The sequence below is a fragment of the Penicillium riverlandense genome (assembly GCF_028828495.1).
Source record: "Penicillium riverlandense strain IBT 135883 chromosome Unknown utg000003l_segment0_segment0, whole genome shotgun sequence".
Lineage (NCBI taxonomy): Eukaryota > Fungi > Ascomycota > Eurotiomycetes > Eurotiales > Aspergillaceae > Penicillium > Penicillium riverlandense.
The window spans coordinates 3416820-3440353 of record NW_026643196.1 but is presented as its reverse complement, the minus strand read 5'-3'; the positions used below and the strand labels follow the sequence as shown (position 1 = coordinate 3440353).

General features: G+C 48.5%; 6 protein-coding genes across 6 annotated transcripts; 4 read left to right on the top strand and 2 right to left on the bottom strand.

Moving 5' to 3' along the window:
* Window positions 1–860: 860 nt before the first annotated feature.
* Window positions 861–2300, top strand: N7474_005022 (uncharacterized protein; the record flags this gene model as incomplete). Its single annotated transcript, XM_057196437.1, has 2 exons — window positions 861–1563; window positions 1633–2300. The coding sequence occupies 2 exons, from the start codon at window positions 861–863 to the stop codon at window positions 2298–2300; spliced, it is 1371 nt and encodes a 456-aa protein (XP_057053833.1).
* A 1136-nt stretch (window positions 2301–3436) lies between these two features.
* Window positions 3437–4092, bottom strand: N7474_005021 (Zn(II)2Cys6 transcription factor domain-containing protein; the record flags this gene model as incomplete). The annotated part of the gene is made up of 2 exons (XM_057196436.1): window positions 3437–3826; window positions 3928–4092. The coding sequence occupies 2 exons, from the start codon at window positions 4090–4092 to the stop codon at window positions 3437–3439; spliced, it is 555 nt and encodes a 184-aa protein (XP_057053832.1).
* A 6520-nt stretch (window positions 4093–10612) lies between these two features.
* On the top strand, window positions 10613–12299 carry N7474_005020 (DUF2841 domain-containing protein; the record flags this gene model as incomplete). Its single annotated transcript, XM_057196435.1, has 4 exons — window positions 10613–10802; window positions 10855–11397; window positions 11456–11641; window positions 11692–12299. The coding sequence occupies 4 exons, from the start codon at window positions 10613–10615 to the stop codon at window positions 12297–12299; spliced, it is 1527 nt and encodes a 508-aa protein (XP_057053831.1).
* Window positions 12300–13723: 1424 nt separating this feature from the next.
* N7474_005019 (chaperonin 10-like protein) lies at window positions 13724–13975 on the top strand (the record flags this gene model as incomplete). The annotated part of the gene is made up of 1 exon (XM_057196434.1): window positions 13724–13975. One exon carries the CDS (start codon window positions 13724–13726, stop codon window positions 13973–13975), a length of 252 nt encoding a protein of 83 aa, XP_057053830.1.
* A 100-nt stretch (window positions 13976–14075) lies between these two features.
* On the top strand, window positions 14076–14249 carry N7474_005018 (Polyketide synthase enoylreductase; the record flags this gene model as incomplete). Its single annotated transcript, XM_057196433.1, has 1 exon — window positions 14076–14249. The coding sequence occupies one exon, from the start codon at window positions 14076–14078 to the stop codon at window positions 14247–14249; it is 174 nt and encodes a 57-aa protein (XP_057053829.1).
* A 7668-nt stretch (window positions 14250–21917) lies between these two features.
* N7474_005017 (uncharacterized protein) lies at window positions 21918–23113 on the bottom strand (the record flags this gene model as incomplete). Its single annotated transcript, XM_057196432.1, has 3 exons — window positions 21918–22578; window positions 22634–22849; window positions 22905–23113. 3 exons carry the CDS (start codon window positions 23111–23113, stop codon window positions 21918–21920), a joined length of 1086 nt encoding a protein of 361 aa, XP_057053828.1.
* Between the last annotated feature and the right edge of the window lie 421 nt (window positions 23114–23534).

Below are 23534 nucleotides of genomic sequence, written 5' to 3'. Positions count from 1 at the left end.
GTCCCAACAAGGTCCACCGTTGCGCCGCCTTGGATGGATTATTTTGGGCAATATGGACTGCATCCACTCCAGCGTAGTAATACGTAGAACCACGCTAGCTTAGGCACCGCGTATTGAACAGTACGGTGTTAGATGCGACGTGGGTCTAGTTTCTAGGCTCAACATCATTCCAATAGAGTGACTAGTATCTGATGTTGCTAGTCAACAGGGGATTAGCTATTGTATCAAGCGGAGACCGCCACCACGAATCAAAGAGCATCTATAGGAATCTCTGTAAATTCGGAAATTAGACTAGTGGAACAAAGCTTTGCCGATAATTTCCCAAGCCATTTGGATGGCTGTAGCTTCCGAGTTACTTTATAGGTAAACTAGCTTTCGTCGTCGTAGTTTAGGTGGCCGCACTGCACCTAGGAAAGGCTTCTCGTTTCTCCCGGGACCCTGCCAATGTCTTGCGTATGGAAACCTTCACCTGGGCCATTAGGGATACTGAATTCGGCCTAAGTTAGATCTCAGGTGTAGTCACGGACTCTCGGTGAATCTCGCTGTAAAGCGGTTGAACATTGCCGTCCGGAATCCGTGCTACCGTCTCCGATCCTGCATGTTCGAATGCAACAATAGGGCTCTAGCAGGCCATTCTGCAGGATACGTGGACGCTATCAATTGGTTCCCTCCATATATTATTTTCTTTACCCGTTTTTATATTCGGGGCAATGCGCTGGTGGTTGAGCACTCGCAACATTCTACGCGTACTCACAGATCTTGATCATCTCTTAATGTTTCCTTCCATCTCTTATTGAACTGGCAAGATCCTTTAAGTACTGTGCTTACGTATACTGTACTTTGTGCACAGAGTCACGAATATGGGAGAGTTCGGCACTAGAGGGATCACCGCCCTCGCTACGTTCCCCAATAACTCTGGCGCCCTCCCGTGGCAACCAGAAGACAATCGACTAGGCAAAAAGTTGCACGCACTCCAGAATCAACAGCCGTCTCTAGGATCTGATCGTCAGATCCCTAGCTATAGGGGACAGAAGCGGCTCTCATCTAAGAAAATCGCAAGGCAGAAAAAGCCCAACTCTCGTCAGCGAACTTCCATGATTGGGAACTGGACAGATGAGGAACTCGAATCCCTTCTTCCTTTCATTGAGGCGAGACGCTCGATTTCGTGGAGAGATAAGGTGAAGCTATGGAACGAAATGTTCGGCACAAACCGGTCTACAGAATCCCTACGTGGGCAATACAACCGGATTACGGGGCAGGGCACACTAGTAAGAGCCCTAGTCAGACCCTTGGCATCCGGCGAACCGACGGAAGCTTCTTGTGAGCCAGGAAAGTCGTCGGTAGGCCGTTCGCCCACGTCTGTCAGTGCCTCACATGCCTCTCGCCTAGCGCAACGGATCGACCTCTCAGGCACACGCGGCATTAATAGCGACAGTAGGATTGATCTTCGAGAACCGTTGGTAGGCCATGGTGCCCATAATGCTGTATCAGACTGTCGACAATTAGGCTCTAGCCATGTCTTTACAATCAGCGAACTCCTTTCCACCTATGATCCTAATGAAGGTAAATCAAAGACGCCTTTTTATGTTTACTAGGGATCTTTAAAAAATCCTAGCTAACCAGGTCGTTTAGGCATCTCGAAGAGAGCAGCAGGCCAGGAAGGAGAGGTCTTTAGCTCGCCACATCAACATCAGGCATCTTTGCCACGTATGGATGAAGAGATCGCACAGCAGGCCCACGCCACCCCCCATAACCCGCTTCTCTCCGATCCTGCCTGTCTTTGTCTCAAAACAGCGCAAGATGACGGCTGTGAAAGACCGAGTAGCCCCATATTCAGGCCGATGTTAGCTCGACCGCCAAGCCCTCGATCAGGACGGAGCTCCACGGCCAACCAGTCCCTACAGTTGCAATCATCGCCAAGCCAAAGCTTGGCTTCTAGTTGGACGTCTCGCATGGAAAGCATTCAAGGAAGCAGCGGTGATAAATTACAGTGGCCGGATGACAGTTGTGCTCAACTCTATCAAACATTACATGAGCAGTTATGGGAGGTCCTCGAGACGCAGAGTGGGCCCCCACAAACTCCGACGCGCCAGGACCAAGAGGCGCAGATCGAACATTCTCAGAGGCCGGCACGGCGGGATCGCGCAACACAGACCGACCTATCGCAGAACCTAGAACCGCAGAGTCTAGTATTGCAGGAAAAGCCCCTGCACGAAGACCCTCCCGGCAAAGGCGATGGTTATCCTGCCAAGCGCCAAAAAAGAACTGCCGGCGCCTTCAGCCTCTGGATGTGTCGCTAGATCGGAATTCGTTCGGCCATAGTTCCGCTAGCACATCATCTTCCCAGGATGGTACCTGGCGTGACTGGGTGCTAGGAGGGCTATGGGGAAGAGGAAATGATAGGACAATTTAGTTCATCTGCCTGGAAGTAAATCCATCCACACAGGCTCCATAGTGAATTTGATTCGAGTTGCAATCTGCCGGTCTGTGTGGTGATATGAGGCTGGTGCAGATCAGGAACAAAGCCGCAGCATCGAAAATAATTCCCGAAGTGTCTATAGGAAATCAACTTGATCTTTTCGTTGTATATATAGCCTAACATTTTCCCTCTGAAATGAGAACAATCAATCTTCCTTTGAACAACAGCAGGTCTCTTTCTTTCCCGGGGAATAAATCCGTAATGTCTACTTTAGGACACCGCTTTGTAACTTTGGCAGAAATATAATGGTAACTAACGTTAGTTAATGGCTGTAACCAACAGATGAGTCATCGTTATGACACCGTAATGTCCCAGGAATCATGGTAGTTCTGGCGATCTGGCTGGCCTGCTTTCTCGCTTCCCGTCTGTCTCTTTTTGTCATCCCCTACGTTCTTTCCTTATGCGTCGCAGCCTTCGTCCTAATCTCATCGACCACATATCTTATTCCATGGAGCCGAAAACCATCGAAGCAGAACTACTCACCAACCCCTCCTTTTGCTGGAGCAAGGCACAAAAACACTTGTTCCTCACCGGAGAATTCCCCGCGGCGTTTGTAACAAAGCTATTTCTCCAACTTGAGTCTCGCTCACCTTCATGATCCATTATTCATGCCTAGAGGCGGGAAGATGTCCGACGGTCCTCGAATGACCAAAATCTCTCACCATTTGCCAACAGAAATAGCACTTTTAATAGTGGCATTTTTGGAGGCAGAAAGAGATATTAACTCGTTACAGTATCAGGGATATCGGGATCATAACAAAACAACAAGAAGGACACAACCAAAGCAGGTATAACGGTGTGGCACAACCAACCAATAGATTCAACCAGCCAAGGACAGTCCACACGCAAGGCCGCTATGCGGGCAAACGCGAAAAGCCACAAGGCACTCCAATCATATGCAAATAACGGTAGATGAGGCAGTGGGGGAGAGGAGGGTAGGGCGGAAGGGGATAGGGACTACCGGTAACCAAAGAGATTGTGCATGGGATCTTGATTGCCTATGCCGGGGTCCATCTCGGATTCGGGATTGGTGTCGGGCTCAGAGGTATTTCGATGATTGGTCGGTAAGGGGAGAGGAGGCCGATTTAGGATGTGAGCGACTTCGGCGGCCAGTTGATCCTCGGGCATGCCAGCGCGGATCATCTCGATGATATGTTGGACGACGGGATATTCGCTCGTTCGGATAGCCTCTAGCAGGAGGTCGACGAACTGACGGTAGTAGCGCAGCTCGTCCTGGGTGCGTTTCGCGGAAATTTTACGGCGTTTGTCGGAGCCCTCATCAAAGAAACATTGGCGACCATGCGTCTCGCATTCGGAACATGGCTTGCCCAGATTGCCATCTGCGCACTAAGAGAAGAAAGAGACGGGACGGTCAGACAAGGTGCAAGGCAAGTGACTAGGAGAGGTCAATCCCAAGGCAGGTGGGAGACGAGAGTGGGCGGGTGTACCCTTGTCCGACGTCGTTTGCATTCCGTACATGCGGTCGATGCTCTCTTCATCCTCGGTTCTTCTGGTGGTAACGGCCCCGGTGGCCCTTGGCCAGGCGGCGTGAGCCCGGGCATCACGGTGCGAGGAGCAATGGGCCGGAGACCCCGCGACCCTAGATGGTCCATTGGCGGGGCGGAGATGATTGGTCTTTTGGGGGGGGAGGGCGGGGAGGAAGGAAGGATGAAATCAAGAGATGGTTCAGAGGTGGTCAAATTTAACTTCTCGGCCCCATCTGTAAAAGTGGTGAAATGACGGTTCTGATGTACTTAACGAGTGGATTGTTGTAGTGGTGAAAGCGCGGGTTGAGAGGATGCGGTTTAAAGACGCTTATAATTCACACGGCTTGGAGACCAATCCACATCACCAGAACTCGAATGATGCAAGCTGACCTCCTGTAACTCCATCTCATTGCGCTATTTTATCAGCTCCAGGAATGATCGGAATGATGAAATTTCACCACTTCCTGGGGAAAAAAGCGATCGAATTTGATATCCCATTAAATGTATCGCAACGCCACAACAATTTCATCTGAAAAGCACTAATTACATTTGATCATCCTCACGATTGTTACGGTTAGGCGAATCTCACCACTTGGACATTGCCGAGATGGTGAATCCGCGAGTTGCGATCACCGGGTCAAATTCATGATCATCTAAGAAGGGGCGCAGGTATTTCACCGCCCATTAAACACATGACAGCATTTCAGGGCGCATCAACTTGATCACCCGTAAACATCCTAAAGCGTCATTTCAACACTTCCCAACTTCCAAAAGTGATCTGGGTGATTACCATGCGAACATTAGGAAACAATCCAACCGTTAGAAACATCTGATCGTACCGTTTTACCCCTCAACAATGACGGAGGTGTGTAAATTTCACTCTCTAGACATATTAGTTCAATTTGACCGCTCAGTAAAAACATCAGAGCCCGCTATTTCACCACCTCGAGAATGACCAGAGTGATTGATTCTCAGCCGGCCATTCACTACTTCCAAGCATGATGGCGTGTCCGGTGAAATGTGATCACCCATTTGACGTTTTAGCAGCATGCCACTTCATCCCGTCAGAAAGTGGCCAAGGTGATTAAATTTCACCCCACCCATGGGTACACATGCCACCTCCAGGAGTGATCGGGTGATCTCATCCTCGGTTAACACATCTCAACTCGAATGTTGCCCCTCAACAAATGACCACAATTGTGACCACCTAATAAAGGCCCCACGACATGTCACTTCACTGAATTTTGTCAGCTCAACGAACGATGAAGGCGATTAAATTGGCGATTCGTTAGAAACATCTCGGCTTTACATTCCACCATATCCAGGTCGGTGAAGAAATGAAATCACAAATGACATTTGCTCAATTTAGCCACCTCGGCAAATGATAGAGGTACTAAAGCTTCCTCACTTTTCAAGGATATCCACTGGTCATTTTATCGCTTCTAGAATAGGCCTGGTCAGGCTTGACCACCCGAGTGTTAAGTTTGATCATCGTATAGTCACATTGCAACACTCTATTTCAACCCGGAACGCTTGCGAACTCTGCCCGACACTCGGTGCTGTGTCTCTGGCAGAGGAATCACTTCACTATCATTTTCTCCTCATTATCTTCCGCATCTTCAGCTATATTGCTTAGGCGTCTTTTGCCAAGTGCGTTTGCAGAGAAAATGGATACGAATAATTATATTTAATTTGGCTAGCCGAGATTTTTCTTTCCAAGAAAATGGCGCACCACGGGATTAAAAAATGGGAAATTATATAAGATATGACCTGTCATAATTAGATTACTAGTGCGTGTTCCTTGAGAAACTGCAGGCAAAATGACCGTTGGAATGAGCTGGATTATGGACTGTGTACTCTCACTTGATACAGCCATGTAATATGTGTCATTTGGCGGGAAGATAGAACAAGTAGATATTATTAGAACGGATCACCAGACCGGCGAAAAGTGAGATGGCGAAGTGTTTGGTCCGAGAGTGCCTGAATCAACATTCGCTTCTTATGGCACTGCGACGCCATATAGACACTGTTCGAAGCAATAGGCTCGAATAGTATAATTATCTCGGACACCGAAACGAGGCTCACCAAGGAAATCATTTTGGCCAAATTATATGTGTCGTTAGGGTTTCACGGAGGTCGTGTCCCATAGCTCGACTTGACCTGGGTCCTTAGCGTCACACTATTCAAAAATTTCGAATGCCCCCACTTTTGCAAACGAGATTAATATATAAAGCGGTAGACTGCTTTGTATTAAGGCAGTCCCAAACATTAGCGATGCCCTCCCTCTAAGCATGTCAAGTGGAAACGCTATGGCCAGACTCGCGGAAGAAGCGCCAAGAAACCTCTCTTGCAATCCTACCATTTCTATCGTTTGTGGGCCTCCATTACGGATTCGGCGGGGAGAGCCTATTACCATAACTGTCAAAGTGACGGACTCTAACCCCGTGAAAATGCGTCCAGATTCATACCTTGCTCTCAATATCTCTTTGAGGGATTCTAGAGGCCACAAATATGTGGACGGTCTCCATGGCTCCTTGACATCCTCGCTGGAAAGACTTACGGATGATGCCGATCAACGTACCGGTGTTTTCAGGGGCCTTACTATTCATCAAGTCGGTCGGTTTCGTCTTCGGATTTTGCTAGCAATCTCTTCTAGGTCTCAGACAACAGTCGAGGCGCGTGCTGATTCTGATATTATTGAAGTGGTAGAGAGCAAGGAAGTGGTATAGTCGACACTCCCTACTCTGAATGATCTATCACCTGAAGCTAGGTTTCCGGTAGACGGCTAGACCTCTACTACTGGATGACCATGACGCCCATAAACTAAGAGGGCTATATTCAAATGAGTATTTAAGATAAAAGTCGATTGTGTGAAGGTCCAATCTCCTCATGTAAATAATCAACATATTGCTTTTTCAGACTGGAAACGGTCAATTTTGTCGATCGTTATAGGTGGACGTCAGCTGGTGCTGGGTGTCCATCATTTCTGCTTTTGCTGTAGGATACGAGGTTCCACCTTCTCTTACGAAAATGGACGTGGTACTGGACTAGGTCTCGCTTGTAGGAATGCGGAGTCAGCTGATCATTTTCGTGGACTTTCTATATGCGTGGGTCCTAGCGCTACCGTATGCCATCGACCCGCCATCCTTGTTGAACGGCGAAACCGTGACCCTTTTGGGTGTCCTCGAAGGCCGGCTCGTAAATTCCTGTAAATTGGGCAGAAGGCACTGGTTCTAAAATTTTTGCATTAGCCATCACTAACTGTAATTCTCACTTCAAGAACGCGGGACTACTAACTGCGTGTACGAAGGAAGCTTCTTTGCGCAGTCGTCACGTCCTACAGGGGTATTGCGGCCCAGGCTGAAAGAATAACGCCACGTACCGCAGGGCGCCGATGGGCCATAGGCCCCCCCTTAGTGGAACGTTGACCCCCACGGGCGATAGCCCCCTTCGTCGGAACGGGCAATACCGCCGAAAGCGCTATGCGGCTCACCTAACCTAGCCTAACCGGATTCGCCTTCGCCGTATGGTTGACCCTAAATTTATCCAATTTTGACGTAACTCATCACGGCGGTAAGACCCTAGACCCTAGAACCTCCCTTACATGGCTATAGGCCCTGCCTTTACGGCCCCCAGCGCCCATTATGGCCTCCCTTCTCTCTCTCCTCTCCCTCTCCTCACTCTCTCGTTCGTCTCATGTTCATTCGGGTCATGTTTGTGCCGGTCCATCCATCCTACCTACTATCTATACATAGTACAATGGCCCAAATTCCTAAACAGACTTTGACACAGCCCGTTCAGTCTCGCGCTCGTTGGGACTAATGCAGCGGGGCCTTTTTTATTAGAGTGGGGACACGGGCCTCGATGGCTGGTGGATGGATTACGTTGTTCTCGGTGAATTTCGATCGAGGGACGTGGGGTTTTTCGCAGGTGGGATCGAGATGCCGAGACCGCTAACTTGAAACCCAAACAGCCAGAGGTCGTCGGGATGTGAGAGTGAGAGACGCCGGCAATCGACGAACAGTGCAAGTCACGAGCCCGCAAGGAAAGCAAAACCGTCTGATGTGACAATTGATCTTTTTAATATACTGAGATTTGCCGATACACTCGGATAAGCCGATACACTCGGATTTGCCGACCATGCTGCAGTGGTTGGCAATATTACTGCGTATGGCTGCGGTACCGAACTCTCGCAGTTCCCGCCGCAGCACCACCTACTACGTGTGTTGGGTCACTGTGGAGAAGTGATTATAGTTTTGCCTGTCACTTCATTGGCTTCACGCAGCGTGAAGTTTGGCTCCTAAGATTGGTTCTGGCTAGGCAGAAAATTGGTGAATTGTTGATCCTATGCAGCGAGCAAGGATTGGAAAGGCTTTTCATAGTGTGGGTAGACTAGGAGCTAGTTGTGCAGTAAGTGACCTAGAATGGAGGAACAGCTATGCTCCCGACCCAGGCATATCTGAGAAAGGAAAAAGAAAGAAGCATAGCTTGGCAAGGTTAATTGTCAATCGAAATCCTCGGTTACCTTCCTGGTACAGTATTACAGCATTGTTCAGAAGACTGAAATAATACGCACAACCTACATTATCTTAGTAGCCCCGCCGAGGACGATTAGCAGGCCCTCCCAACGACTGTAAAATCATAGTGTCCACAGTCTGTCCGGCTAGCTAATAGCGACTCCGAAACTCCGAGCGGAGCTGATATTATATGAGTCATTTTGGACAAGAGATCAATGCGGTCGCCCACAGGGCTAATAGGTGCCTTCTGATCTGCGATGCGAACTGCAATAGCCCTGGAAAGATATGGGAGAAAAGGCATGTGACGACGAGCTAGAGGGTTAGACAAGGTGACAGAACGAAAGGACTAAGCGGAATCCCAGATAAGGCTCTTGTACCGCGATCCTCTCAAAAAAAAATTTTTTTGTTTAAAAAAAGACGGGTCCCCCTCCGGGCTTAATTAGGTGTGGTCTGGAACGGGAAACCTGCATTTCGCTAAGAGAGGCGCAGATGAAGCAGGAAGGATCACCTGATTCCACCAGGTCATTTTAGAGGAATCCAGTCATTCCCAGTTGTCAGGAATACAGGTGGTGGACCCTTTCCTTACGCGAACGGACCATGGGATCGGGGATGCCTTAGGGTGTAGTACTAAGATGAGATGACAGCAGCCGCTTCAGCTAGTCGCAGCGGATCAGAACGACGGAGATGGATTTGGCAACAGACGTACTTCTGTTGCCTTGTACTTTGGTAGACGGGCTGTTGTGTAGGAGGCAACTAACGCTGTATAGTAGTCGCGCATGTCAGGAAAAGACGCATCTCCGCACCATGCACTACAGGTACATTGATCTACACTACGAGAGTGAACCCGGTGCTCGGTAGTAAATGCATGAACACTATTTAGGCCTCGCATGGGTCCATCCCAGATGAGTCCAGACGCAGGATCACTGGCCTGACAGCAGATCCTACGGGGCGGGTTGACGCCTTCCCGCTCAAGGGCCCAACCGGGATGATTCGCTGTCAAGACAACGCCGGCATTGATCAATTATTCCAGGCTTCCATACCGATGTACGAAGCTACAAAGATCAATCCAGAAGATCACAGAAAACTAGACAGAGACATGAGGCAGAAGATTCTCACTTGTCACAAACAGCTGGCACCGATCTTTATTATAAAAGTATAGCCGGAAACAGTGCTAATATGCTCGAACCAACCTTGCTTCTAGGCTCGAACAGCATTTGCTTCCTGTAGCTATTTTAAACTAGCACCTAATTCAACTAATAGACTATTAGCCAGCTCCCAATAAGGAGCGTTACCAGCGCCCAGAACGTTCTCTTGCTTTCCATAACGACATTCTCCCCTCCTACCCCTTTAGGTAGTACTTTCGTATGATCATCTCATCACACACACAAAGTACCAAAGTCTTTCCAGTTACTTGGCATGTGCAAAGCCGATCTTTCTGTAGCACAATAGAAACACGCGGTTCGCGAGGAGAACAGAATCATTCTTGACAGGCATCGACGGGGTGAACTTCTAGCGCTGTAGCGATAATGCCAGTCTATCCGGCTTACGGAATTCGGGTAGGAGGCAATAGCTACAATATTCAAGCGGTAAGGAAAATATTTCCGGGAAAGTTTTGCCCCAGTGCATATGCCTATCGGCCCAACTTCGGTAGTTGTTCGTAACTGTATTTCTGGGCGGCTGCCCTTGCTTTTTTCTCCCATCTCTCGTGCATCCTCTCCTGTCTAGGCGGTGGGTTACTCCACTCTTTCTGCTTGTCTATCCTATGGTGCACCACAATGAGGGCGACAGGTGTCTCAAGAGATTGTCTATAAATCGTCCCCGGATCCCATGTGTGCCTCCCTCCCAGTGGGACCCTGTTAGCAACCACATATCATTTTCTTCCTCCCCACCAATGCTGTTGTGCTCCTTAGCCCATCAGACATAATCCCTGGTTGTAAGCCCTCCGTTTCGTCTCTATCTCTGTATTGCTAGAGAACCTTCAGCCCAGACAATCACCCGGCAAAGTGGGAGTTCAAACCTCAGTAGATGAGGCTATGCTCCATTGTATTGTCATTTTGTGCTCTAACTAGGGGGTTGAGGAGAGGAAAGGGACAAGTTAACGATCGGTATAGGTCCCGCCAACCGTGTCGATGCAGAACCAGCAGGATGAGCTGGGGTATCAGCACTTTGTCCTCATCTACATCGACCGAGACGGCCACGTACGCCACGAAGCCTCCCAGTCCATCGTCAATAGCCGAGAGATGATTCTGCCACGGGTCACAGATGCCTTTCTGCGAGCTGTGGCGCGGTCAAATAAGACTGTCCCATCACACTCTCCGCGTAAGTGTCCCATATCCCGTCAAATCCAGTAACGGGGATTGACCCGAAGTAGCTAAGCCTGGAGCCCCAACAACATTACCAAGCCGAAGGCCATCTAGTGGACAGATTCCTAACCGGCCAGACTTATTCCGTGCTCCTTATAGCGTGGAGGCCCCAAGGGCTGGAAGGCACAATATTGTCCCTAGGGCCCCTGGGCATTCAATCCAGCCAGCAGCGTGCCCACAGCATCAAGCCGACCAGCAGGAACTCTGGCCGCTCTGGTCTAGGCAGGTTACCCCCCAACAATATTGGCAAAACCCCTGGAATGAGGAAGTCAGAATGAGGAGCAGCCAGAAAGCACTAATCTCGATTCGAGATAAAGACTTCTTGCGTCGGTACTATGAGAAGGTCTTCGAGAATCTACAGCAGATAAACTGTCGAATTCTAGCAAAAGCCTACGTCAAGCTTGTCGAGCCGCGCAAGCAAGTCAACTACCCCTATAACGGGCGGAAAGTTGTTGCTGGTAGAACTCGACAATTAGAGCCTGATGCGACCAAGCCACCATGGTGGCCGTCTGGAGTGAGCCACCGCGAGCCTGATCATCTCCCAAAGGCCGGTAAGGGAGCATAAAGTTTCCTTTACTTTCTGCACGACCGCTAATCCGATACAAAAAGAACGTATTAGACTCCTAGTTCACATTCTCTGCGAGCTCCACACCGGCCATAGAATCACCGCCCGCAGACTCAAAGAAGCCGACCAGCCTATCCGCTGCCAAATCTCCCCAGCCGAGCGATTGGAAATACTCGACGAGGTCTACCACGTTAGGGAAGAGGAAGAGAAGTTTTTAGAGGGAGTCACCGGTAGAGTTTCCAGCAATTACTACATCCAGACCTAAATCTCACTGGTGTAGACGGGAAATCCATGTTGTTAATTGCCCGAGCGAACCTGCCCGTCGCAGTGGAGAGCCCTATCAGTCAAGGAGGGAGTAGAAAAATCACACCAGGTGAAGGGACATCCAGCCACGAGCGAGAACAACCCACAGAAATAATGGCCATACGCAGTGGACCTATCCGCAGCACCAACACACTCGAATCTGCCTTTACGACTGGCGATCTACCTCCGAATTTGTCCACAACGATCCCTCGCCCTCCCTCTCACATTCCGAATCTGTATATCAACCAAGACCTTCCAATACACCCCGGCTTTGACTTTGGAGCATCATCATCGAGGTTGCAACAGAATCTCAAGCAAAAACATCAGTGTGGAGAGACAGGACCGTCTATCGGAACCAGCCCTAACACACTATGGTACTACTCACCTATATTCGCGGGCTCCCAGCCCTTTGTGCCAGAGCCATATGGGGAGCTTCAGAATTTCCAGCATCAGGGTGTCCCGACCACAGGGCAGCCTGTTACAGAGCTATATGGAGAGCCTATGGAACCGTCACATGCGTTCCCATACTATTTCGACATCCCATCTCTTAGCTCACCCTATTCGCACATTGACCCTCATCCATAACCACCCCACGGTATAGATTTTGTACAAGGGGCCCAATATGATGTTTTCAAGGCGGACCCACTGCCACTTACACGCTTGGCTCCACAGCCGGGTTCTTTTGGTAGATAAGTGAGGTATTTTTTAATATTAGCCCTCCTGGGCTATTCCCATTAGGTTAATATAGCCGCTAGGGGATGCATGCAACTTCCACGATGATTTATCTTTTTGATTTCAATGTCAATTAAGCAGTATCCTGTCCCAACGCCACTTATCAAGGGGACTTTCTGTGACAATAGCTTCTGTTACCCCAAACCAAGATAGCTGAAGTTCCGCTGTGGGAGCTCCGGAGGTACACCGAATCTGTGGAACACTTAAGTGTCCTATTTTGCTACATGTACCTCTTGAAGAGTGTGATATGTTATTCCACCAAAACCCAAAACCCACCTGTGAATCCAGCAACGCTGTTGTCCCCGAGCTATGCCGTTCATACCAACCAGCTGACATATGATTTCAAGACCCCTTTGGCAGACTCAGAGAGGAGCAGGATCTTCTTAAAGGGATGTAGAAGTGTATTGGATGAGTGTGAAAGGTCGGTCGTGCGCAAGGATGGATTTTGGAGGTGGAAGAGCGTTTTGAGAGGAACGTGGCTGTATCGCCCAGAAGTTAGTTCAACAGTAGAAATACGCTAATTGATCGAGTCGCATCCGTATTCCCTTACTCAAGTAATTCCACTCCTTCCAGCGTAAGCACAGATTCATCTGTTTCGCTCTTCACTTAGATCACTGGGTCATTGGAGCAGCCACAGAGCAGTCGCGGCGAGCCCTAGCGCACTGAACACCCGGTATTTATAGATGCGGGTCCTTCATAATGAATTTGGCGCATACTGGGCAATTTATGTTGCCATACCAATAGCCTCGTCGGAAAGTGTTGAGGAAGGCAAGCGAAAAGTCAAGCACGTAGCGTCAAGGCGAGGTCAAAGCTGGTATGTCGGGCATTGGACCGAAGGCAGATGGTTGAAGTCGAGGATCAGAGGCAGGAACAATGAGGTTTTTGCCATCAAAATAGTGATACCGATGCATTCATTTCAGTATGATCACATTTTCCAGTGGCTAACATGCAAGCTCACCTTTAGTGGATAAATACACTGCCCGGTCCTTTTCAGGATGGTAGGGAGTTTGCGTCCTCGAATTGACGTTTATGTCGAGTTCGACAGCCAGAGACACGATGGCCGTTGGCACGCTATAGCTCCGCCGTAACACTAGCCATCGTCTCCGAAAGAGTTTCATTCGGCGTATAGGCTCACCGTGGGCCACAACCCCCCAACTCACTCTCTAGATGGCAGCATCTGCTCTAAATACCTTTATCCAGCCGGTGTACTTACGGAGAAGTTCCGCACCAGCGGAACTCTTAGCCACCATCGTGATGTCCCCGAGGGCAGTTGCATCATGACTACGCACAAGGCCATCCTCATTAGCGAGGCCAAGAAGGATGGCTTGGTTCCTGACCGGCTCATCTCCACACTTCGGGATGACTATATCCTCGTCAAGACCGTCAGTGTCGGTTTGAACCCTACTGACAGGAAGCACGTCGCGTATCTCTCTCCTCCTGGTGTGCTGGTGGAATGCGACTACCGCCCGCGTCGTGGAAGCCGTCGGCAAGAACGTCAAGAAACCATTCAAGAAGGGCGACCGAGTTAGTGGCTTCACTCATGGCGCCAATGCTGTCCAGCCCGAGGATGGTGCCTTTGCCGAGTATATCGTAGCCAAAGGCGACCTGTAGATGTAGATCCCCGGCAATATGAGCTTCCAGGATGCCGCTACCCTGGGCGTCGGCATTAACACTATTAGCCAGGTTCTCTACCAGAGTCTGAAGTTGGCTCTGCCTTCTGCTCCCACCAAGGATGCTACGCACATTCTCATCTACGGTGGTTCCACCGCGCGGATTTCAGTTTGCCAAGTTGTCCAGGTATAAGGTGATCACAACCTACCCTCCCAACCACCAACGGACGGCAGAAGCATCTGACAACAAGGAATGAGCCTTCGAAGGTCACACTAAGACATGGACAACTTCAGTCCAAGGCTTGTTTGAACCTTGATGAAAATTCATGCAGTTCTCACCCTAGCGGCGGGACCCCACCTAGGAAATTCAAAATCGAGGTATATTTAGCAATCTCAAAACGTACCTGCAGTGACAGACATGCCTGGTCGTAAGGGTTTGCTAGAATAACCCTAATGATTTGCCGGACAATTAAATTCTTCTCTGTGTCGCATGGAAATCGTGGCATGTCGCCTTCGAAGTGGTGGACCGAGGCAATAGTATTCCCTAGAAGTGTGGATGTTGACAGCCCGGGTGCTTGTTGGGTTTGTGTTGGAAGCACATTTGTAATAGTAATGGGAGGGCAGCCTGCCTCGGCGGTAGATCGATTATTGGCCCACGGTCTGTCGTGACGTTGTCTCTCTACTCTATAAATTTGCTCGCGAATCATACCAGGCACATCTTCATGAGACTGTAAAATCCCACCGCTTTGTACATATTTAACCAAGCTCTCTAGCTGATCCCGGTAGAGCTTATAGTGTTTTTTCTATAGGGATCCTGCCAGCAGTGCGGGCCTAGTTCACAGGACCCAGGACAACGCATCAAAGCATATACCTCTTTCCAGGCAGGCGGCTCTCCGGAAGCTGCTTCCTCAGCTTAAATCAGTCGATCTCGCTCTTTAAGCATCCGCTGGGTAGCAGACAAAGTGCCTCGTTTATCAGTCGTCCTGCCACTTCCGATTGAGCCCGAAGAGTTCTCCATGTAATTGAATGAGATGACCAGTCTCAGTTTCTTGCCAGCAAGAAATAGGTCTCCCCAATCCGAAAGCTGCCTTTCTATAGAGGTCCAATCAATGTCGGTTCCATCAAACCTCAGAGTGAGGCCCTTCTGCCGAGTGGCGGATACGACAACAGACGTGTCATCCGATTCAAGTTTTCGATGTGGATACTTTCGTAAAAGTATCTCCTTTAGCTTTGGTTGCCTCCAGTGAAATCGAGGGGCTAGAACCAGATCTTGTTCTGTATCTTTCGCCACCGTCCTGTTATTGAGAGTGACCTTCCACTCGATCAAGTAGTGGATACAGGTTGGTGGGTCCTCGGCATATGTTCGACCCTCCTCCCAATCACCGAACTGGAGTAACGGAAGACTATTCTTTTGCGAAGTAGTTTGTTGTGGACACGCGTGATCGATGGGGGAGAAGGGATCGACGTTGATGCAGCTTATGTCGGACGGGGAGGCGGCTGACCAACGGAAGTTGCCAGGTGTTGGTGCATATTGTGATGTATCATCGCCCCACGTGTCAAGCGCTATGCTTTGTTGAACGCCATAATCATAATGGTTAACGAGAGAACTGGGAGTCATTTCTTGGGCCTACTGTAGCGACAGACTAAAGGTGAGTGATTATTAGTTGAGGCTTACACCATCAGCAGCGGTTGAGGGTGTTGTTCGCCTGCAAACAACCGCCAAGTAGTCAGAATGGTTGTTGGCCGCTAGTACCGCTTGCTGAGGTTCTCTGGGCCAAAGAGACAGCCTCACAGATGATGACCAGTACACGCCGCACGGCAGGAGAAGGAGAAATGAAGTCGCTCAGAAGATCATCAAGTTACCCGGCACTAGGCAGCCCTCCCCACATGATTTGCAGATCCACTATACGATTCCATGGAATTCCACCGACGTTTTACACGCATGGTGTAATTTTCCGTCAGGGTACATACAGTACACAGCGCATTTTTATTTCGCCCTCAATTTAACACGGCCGGCTCAATAAATTATCCGCGCTAAGGCCTTGGCAGTGGGGCCAGGAAAGAGTTTCTCAGTGTATATTGGTCAAGGCGATTTCGAGCACGACTGTAGACGTATTATACGGCGGACACTTATGATTCCATTGGTCAGACCGGTTTCCACTGTTCCGTAACGCAACATATTAAGCCATAACATCAATTTTTATTTATTTAGTAAGGTATAATTACAGTGTTTTAAAGGGATATCAGGAAACTTTCTCAGGCAACTGCGCAAAAATAGACAGAAATTATATGCCCTGAGCCAACAAGGGCTTGATAATCAGGCCCAGAAATTCTTTTCATCTTTCACTTGGATATTACCATTCTCACCCGGCCTTTGAGATTGTAAAGGAAAGTCGGCAGAGTCCTGGGCATTTTCAAGACGACCGACTCCAACGCAATATGAGGGACGAGGCAATGAAAATACCGGAGGACTTCGCACGATCAACCTTGGTTCGGCATTCTGAACATAGTCTGCAGGGGTCTTCCGGATTATTGGAAGACTTTGTGACTGCTTCAATATTGTTAGCGAAACTATTTAATCTTTAATCGACAACTTACGAGCTCATCCTCAGTGGGACACGCCTCATCCGGCTTTGTAACAAATGTATAAACCCATCCGCTCGGCATCCGCATGGTCATCCATATGTCAATATCGTAACGGTCATTGAATTCTTTTAGTCTTCTGAAAAGATTATGCCGGCGCTTACGTATTTGTTCTTGCTGCGCTCGGTCGTTTGTTCTGCCACCGGTTTCCCCGCCTTTCGGTCGCGCCATCACAGTAAATAATTCGCGCTTTTGTTCACAATTCCGAATCAAATTGCGCATCGACTTATGGATATGTCATGCGGAAACAAATGAAAGCGTCAATGGCTGGAAGACTAAGAGGGGGTGTTAAGATTATAAGCATTACGTTCAGTTGTCGTCGGTTGAACGTGATAATTTAGCTCATTTTGAACCCATAGGAATCCAGTAACATATCTCATTCAAAGAGGTCGACATTTGATGGAGAGAATCGTTAAGTGCAAAATTCAATTCCACCAATTTTTTATTTATTTTTAAAAAATTTTCCGTACTTCATAAGGGAAAAACGACGGAGGACGCTTAGTGGGGAACATACCTTCCCATTTTGATATTTTCGAACGATATGGTCCCAAACGTTCTTAAAAGTCCACGCAGAACAAAGAATGTACGAATATGTAGCCCCTTACAAAACGAGGGAAATAAAATTGTTTCTAGAAAAAATATAGAGGCGGAAGAAAATCTTTCTATTTCCGAGCGTTAACGCTCCTACCGTGGTCGCTTCAGCAGGCTGCGATAGACATGAAAAATAAAAATTATAATTCAAAACACGAAATCAGAATATCTCAAGACCGGGCACAGTTTGTCTCAGAAGACGCGTTAAACACTCATTTTTGTATTGACCGAGCTCGGGTTTCTATGGGTGAAATTGCCATAACCAGATTTGTAGAAACTTAACATCTTTGTCGTGAGCAAATATTAACCACTGGACTTTTATTATACTTATGTATCTATATTAAATTTGTTCGGATCAAGATAATTTATATCCAAACCAACCTCGACCTTCCCTAGCTTGAGACACGCAAGTGGTTTCACGCCAAACGCCATATCCTACGCCAGGTCTCCTGCCTAACCGTCTAAAGAGACGTTCCTGTTTCGAAATTGATAATGCAGGTCAGTATATACTCTCCTGGAAACAGAAATATTATCATGACAGACAAATCCAGGCAGCTCTAGACTGGGAAAATTTTGATACCAATAAAAGAAACATGTTTCGTGGGCCTGATCCTTTCTCAAAGAATCACGTCTTTCAACCAGTGCATCTCGATGCTTCGTGGAAATTCGAGCCGGCATTAGGGGTTGAATTGAGTCGTACCGCCGCTGCCCTGGGTAGGCTTGCTCCGGCCATCCACGCTCTTGAGAAGACCGATGTTCCGTCTCTGCTACGGGACCTACAGCGGGTTCGAAACGATAATGCATACTTAATCGACTTGATCCACAAGCAGCAGCGGACTATGGAACACCAAGCTCAGGAAAACGCCATATTATCGCAGGAATTGGCTAGAACTCAAACCTTGCTTGCGCAAAGGGAAAGAAGCAGCGTCTCGGGCTCAAAAAGTCCAACCTCCAGCAGGGACTCTTCTCCAGGAAAAGCCATGGACTAAATAAATGTGACCCAGTATTTGTTACCGGCCACTCTCACACAAATGCGTTGATGGGCCGTTATTGCTGCGACATGCGTGCACCCATTTGGCTTTTTTGAAACCCTAATGTCGACAACATTAGTCTAACAAATCCCCTTCTTCATCAGATATTGGCTATAATGAAATTGATAGATGACTGATTTCCAGTAATTCCATTGGTAACCGATCTACACAGTATCCATTTGCGTACAGTGAGCACCAGACTTCATGGCAAGTAACCTAGCCGTTTACAACCACCTCGCTCGTGGACTTATTTAATGTGACTGTACTTGTTGGGTAACCAAAATATAGTTGAATTTGTAGTTTTACTTTTATCAGCTATATGTACAGTACCGCACAGCGCAACTCTGTGCGGATACTGTAATGAAGATAGTAGTCTTGGTCGTTGCCTTCTACCCCCGCATCGCATCTAAGCAAAAGTCTCGTGGGCATATTGTTCCATGCGATCAAGTGCAACGATTTGATAGTGAGTGAATTCATGACGTAGATCGTAGTTCTTTCGGCTCTGCTGGTTCTATACACAAAGCTGATCATTCGCACAACCTGTGTACAGCATTATCGTGTTAAATATATTTTCACAATTTCTACCCACGTCATGGAAAAGGCAAGATCTGACTCGAGAATTTGCCTAGTAGTAGGGCGATTCTCAGGTCTGAATGAGAGCATCGGCCGTAGCATGTCGAAGAAAGCTTCCCTCTCCCTTGCATCAAACGACGGCGTGCCACTATCTTGCCTGGGCTGTTGCACGTTATCCTCAAACCGATCGTCCAAAGATCGGAAAGGGTTGCGGTTCATTTGCTTACCATCCTCGGTAAATTTCAGTCGTCGTGCCTCCCATCCCCTCCACCATTCAAGTGGCAAAACACCAAGAGTATCGACATGCTCACAGGTCATATCGTCCTCCGTCGCGAGAAATCCTTCAAACAATGGCCATTGGGCAATGATAGACCATATGGTACAGGCGAGAGTCCAAATGTCCGATGAAAAAGACAGAGGGTCGGTTGGTTCAAACCGCGCCTCGGGGGGACGGACGACAAGGGGGGTGCGAGATTCGTATTTCCGTTTCTTTTGAGTGGGAAAAGGCTTCACCAAAGTCTGTAAGCACGATCCTGGTTTCTGACAGTGTTATTTCCTCACTCGCTTTCCCCAACCATATGGGCACAATGCCGTGGGATGGGACACCAGGCGGAAGCGGATTGCCATCTAGACAAACAATTGGGTCTAGTTCCGGTGCTCCATATTTCTCATATAATTGTTTGAGTGAGAGCTAGTCAAAATTGGGCGGAACTTTGAGAAGAATGTTGCCGAGGTGAATCATGGACAATTCCTTGGGCATGCACATAATCCACAACAAGAACCAGCTGCGCAGCAAATGGCCGGGCCACGTCAAGCTGGAATAAGCGGATCCATGAACCATCTTTCACTCCGGAGAGGCTAGCACTCGCTGGCGCTGATTGCCATTTGGGCCGTGAATGGTGAACCTATCTAGAATTGAAGGAACCATCATCTTTCCTGGGTGATTGGCTGAAGGACAATGAGGACGAGTGAGAGTGGATATAATGTCCACTTCCTTTGGATTCGAGTTTGCTGTGCAAACTTTCACTGCAACGTATTTGTTGGATTGTTCATCACGGGCTAGCCACGCAGTTGAATAAGACCCATATCCCAGCTTATGAACAACTCGATATCGACCGTGAAAGTGATCGCCGATTTGAACGGGGTGATAGCCCCCTGGTCAATAGTTCTCAAGTCTTTCGACTCCCTCAAGAGGCTCGTAGAGGAGATGTGTGTCAAAATCTTCGTTGGTCCCCATTAAGATGAATGCGCTGACAGTCAACGAGTGGCATATGCCCCTTACGAAGGACAGGAGAAATGACTGGGGAACATGAATAATGTGGCGCAACAACCGAATGGCCAATGACAACAACTGGCTCATCGCCGTATCACGCGGAGAATTTGAGCCAAAAGAAGTTCGATAAAGGAGATGAAAATAAGTTAACTATCTCTCAATTATTTGAGTGACGTCGTCGGCGCGAGACGACACGCGCTAACCAACTGCGAGAAGGTTCTGATCAATTGGCAGTCAGTCAATCCGTACACGAGGGTCGACCAATCCGCTCTTATCTGCCTTACTGTCTTCATCTTCTGCTTTTCTGGATGGACGATGCACGCTCGATCGGGCACCGGAGAAGGTGGGTGCTGTTCTGGTGCAGCTAGCGCCTATGGACACTAAAAGAAAGGTTGTCAGGGTTTCATCTTAGTAGTTGATAGGAATTGGTACAGTAGGCATGGCTATGATAGTCAAGAGTGTTCGGATGATCTGGGAAGCGCCCCTTCTCAATCTCGTCAGCGCTTAATGTCATCGTCGGATTCGTGGTTGTCTACACCACTCCATACCTTCTGTCGACGCCTGGTGCGAACCTTGGGGCCAAGCTTGGTTATGCGTGGAGTGGATTTGCTGGTGTGGGTGCTATCTGGATCTGGTTTTTTATGACAGAGGTTAAGGGACGGAGCTTGGAGGAAGTATATGGATTATTTGCGGCGGAGTTGCCTGCGTGGAGATCGAAAAAGTATAGATGTTCGGGCTTGGATGGGACTATTATTAGTGACAAGCGACACGATTTGAATGTGGAAGAGGTGGAGGAGGCATAAATGTTTTCTCTAGAAGCCTTGCGGGCTTTCTTTAGCAAGTACGATCCCAACTTGGGCTTGGAGTAAGGATTTGATGGGCTGGTGTAAGCCAAATGACACTTCATCGCACAATTTGTGTCCTTTAATCCTATAATAAATCTTTTTAATTTAATTAACCTGGGCAACTCGAATGTCGCTGTATGAAGTAAGTATGATAAGTTGAGGTATCAACACAGCAAAGGCCCCAACCAGTAGACCAGTAATGAAGTACGTGCCGAACGGGCACGTTCCATTAGTGAAGGACATAGAAGTGAACTCAAGAGCTGAATATATTTGAAGAGTTTATAGAGGAAAATAAACATTTGAAGATATACAAAACAAGCTACATGATACTATTTACATACATCATCATTATCGCTATCATTACATAAGTTGAACTGGCGTAACTACTATTACTGCATAACCGCCGCCCAATAACACCAATAGGAAACATATACAAGAAGCATAGGCACGAAGCATAGACAGGAGGTATAGACAAGAAGCATCAAAACGAAGTATCAACAGGATAGCACCAACAGGAAGCATCGACAGAGTGGCACCAACAGGATAACACCAACAGGATAGTACTGACAGTATAACATCAACAGGACCCGTCAACATACCCCTGCCTTAAACAGCTTGTCAATTCTTTGTTGATGCCTACAGTTGAGATTTCCAGTTTTCACATTTGTTATTCCAACTTTTCGGTTCCTTATTTCATTCTATACATCTTGTGCCACCACCGCAAGACTACTATCGGGGCAGCGTACGGTCTCCTCTGTTCATAAGCCAAATTGGCGAATAGAGATCTAGGTTGCGGGATTTGGCAAGACCGCTCTACACATCTGTTTGAGTTCAGGACCTCTCCGAATGGCAGTCAATTTGTTGAGGTTAACCACTTAATCCAGCAAGTCAATAAATACATATCCTTATGCAACGGCAGCGGCCTTGTTGATCTGCACACTTGCATCGCCATCGGCCTGGGTTGACTCTTCGCGAATATAGGGAATACCGGTTAACTTGAAAGTCCGCTCACTGAAAATAGGCTCGGTCACCGGCGCCAGGCGGTTGTGCGGATCTTCCTTACCATCCCGCTGGGCGATATTGGACCCTGTATGCTTCGCATTCGGCCAATGCGTCGTGCCAACACGGCGATCGAAAGCATCCTTCTTTCGCTTTAGATCGTCCTGCGAGACATCCGCGACAGGCATATAGCACGTGTAAATAGCAAACCGGGGCTGGTTGTTCTTGGGACTAAGATTGTAGTGCGGTGTTCGCGAATCCCATAGTAGCAGGTCACCGGGCTCCGCGCAGACCTTTTCCCATTCGCAGCCGTGGTCGGCAAGCCACTGCATTCCACGCTCGGTGAACCCGTACCACTCTGGTGTCCACGCGGGGATCCGCTCCTCGTCAGCCATCTCACGGTGGAACTGTTCGGATAGGAGGTGCCCGCCGCGGCAGACAATGAGGCCCCCGTCGTCGGGTCCGTTAGGCAAAAGGTTCACTAAGCCTTGCATGCAACGAAAGCCATGCTTGGCTGGGTCCTGATCTTGATGAGGCCAGGGCTTGTTGGGAGCAAGGTCGGTACGGCTGTTAAAGGGTCAGTGTTTGGTTACGTTGTTAATACTCTGCTTGCTATGCTTACTTCGGGAACTGGAAGTTGATAGCGTCAAACGACACGATGAGATCTTCATCATCATATATCTTCTCGAATGTGCCGATGACCCCTGGTTCGTTTCGCACATCCCAGACAAATCTTTCATGGGGCAAGGCGTAGTGAAGACACATTCCCTTCTCATTGATCAGGGGCAGGTTGTCTTTGTGTACAGTCGAAAGGTCATTCCGGTCGAATCCAAGCTTGCTTTCTTTGGCGTTAGTTGATCTTGAACACAGTGACAGTAGGGAGGAGGCCATACAAACCCTCCAGCCATGAATACATCTCATTGGCATATTTCAAGGCTTGTTCCTTTGGAATAGCGCCCTTGACCACTGCAAATCCGTTGCGTGTGAGCTCATCGCGGAAGTCTCCAAATCTCCTGTCAGTCCCGTCGAGGCGCATCCGGCCAAAGCCGTGAAGATTTGGGTTGGCCTGAGCAGTCCCTGTAACAGTAGCCGTAGAAGACATGATTAAAATTGAATTCCGTACTGTAATTATTCATTCAAGTTCAAAAGGCTGAAAGTCGTCTTGTCTGATTTGAGGTTGCTGGTACTTATACCATCAAAATGCCCCCGAAAAACAAATTGCACTGGCCACGGAGATAGTACCCACGATGAACCCGGTGGCAACTCATATGGTCAGCAATGTTTTCTATTGGCTTCCCTTTTGGTTGAAGTCCATGTTGCCCCAGTGCTCGGCAAGTGGGGGTGGAGGAGACATGACGCGAAGAGAGTATATGTGGGGGTGGGAGTGGGAGTGGGGGTGGAGAAGACATGACGCGGAGAAAGTATGAGTACGGCGAGGTGGGTGGGGGTGGGGAGACATGAATCGAGAATTGTGAAATAGCAGGAGCTCGCAATGTGTTCGGTTGCTGGCCATTGATGAATAC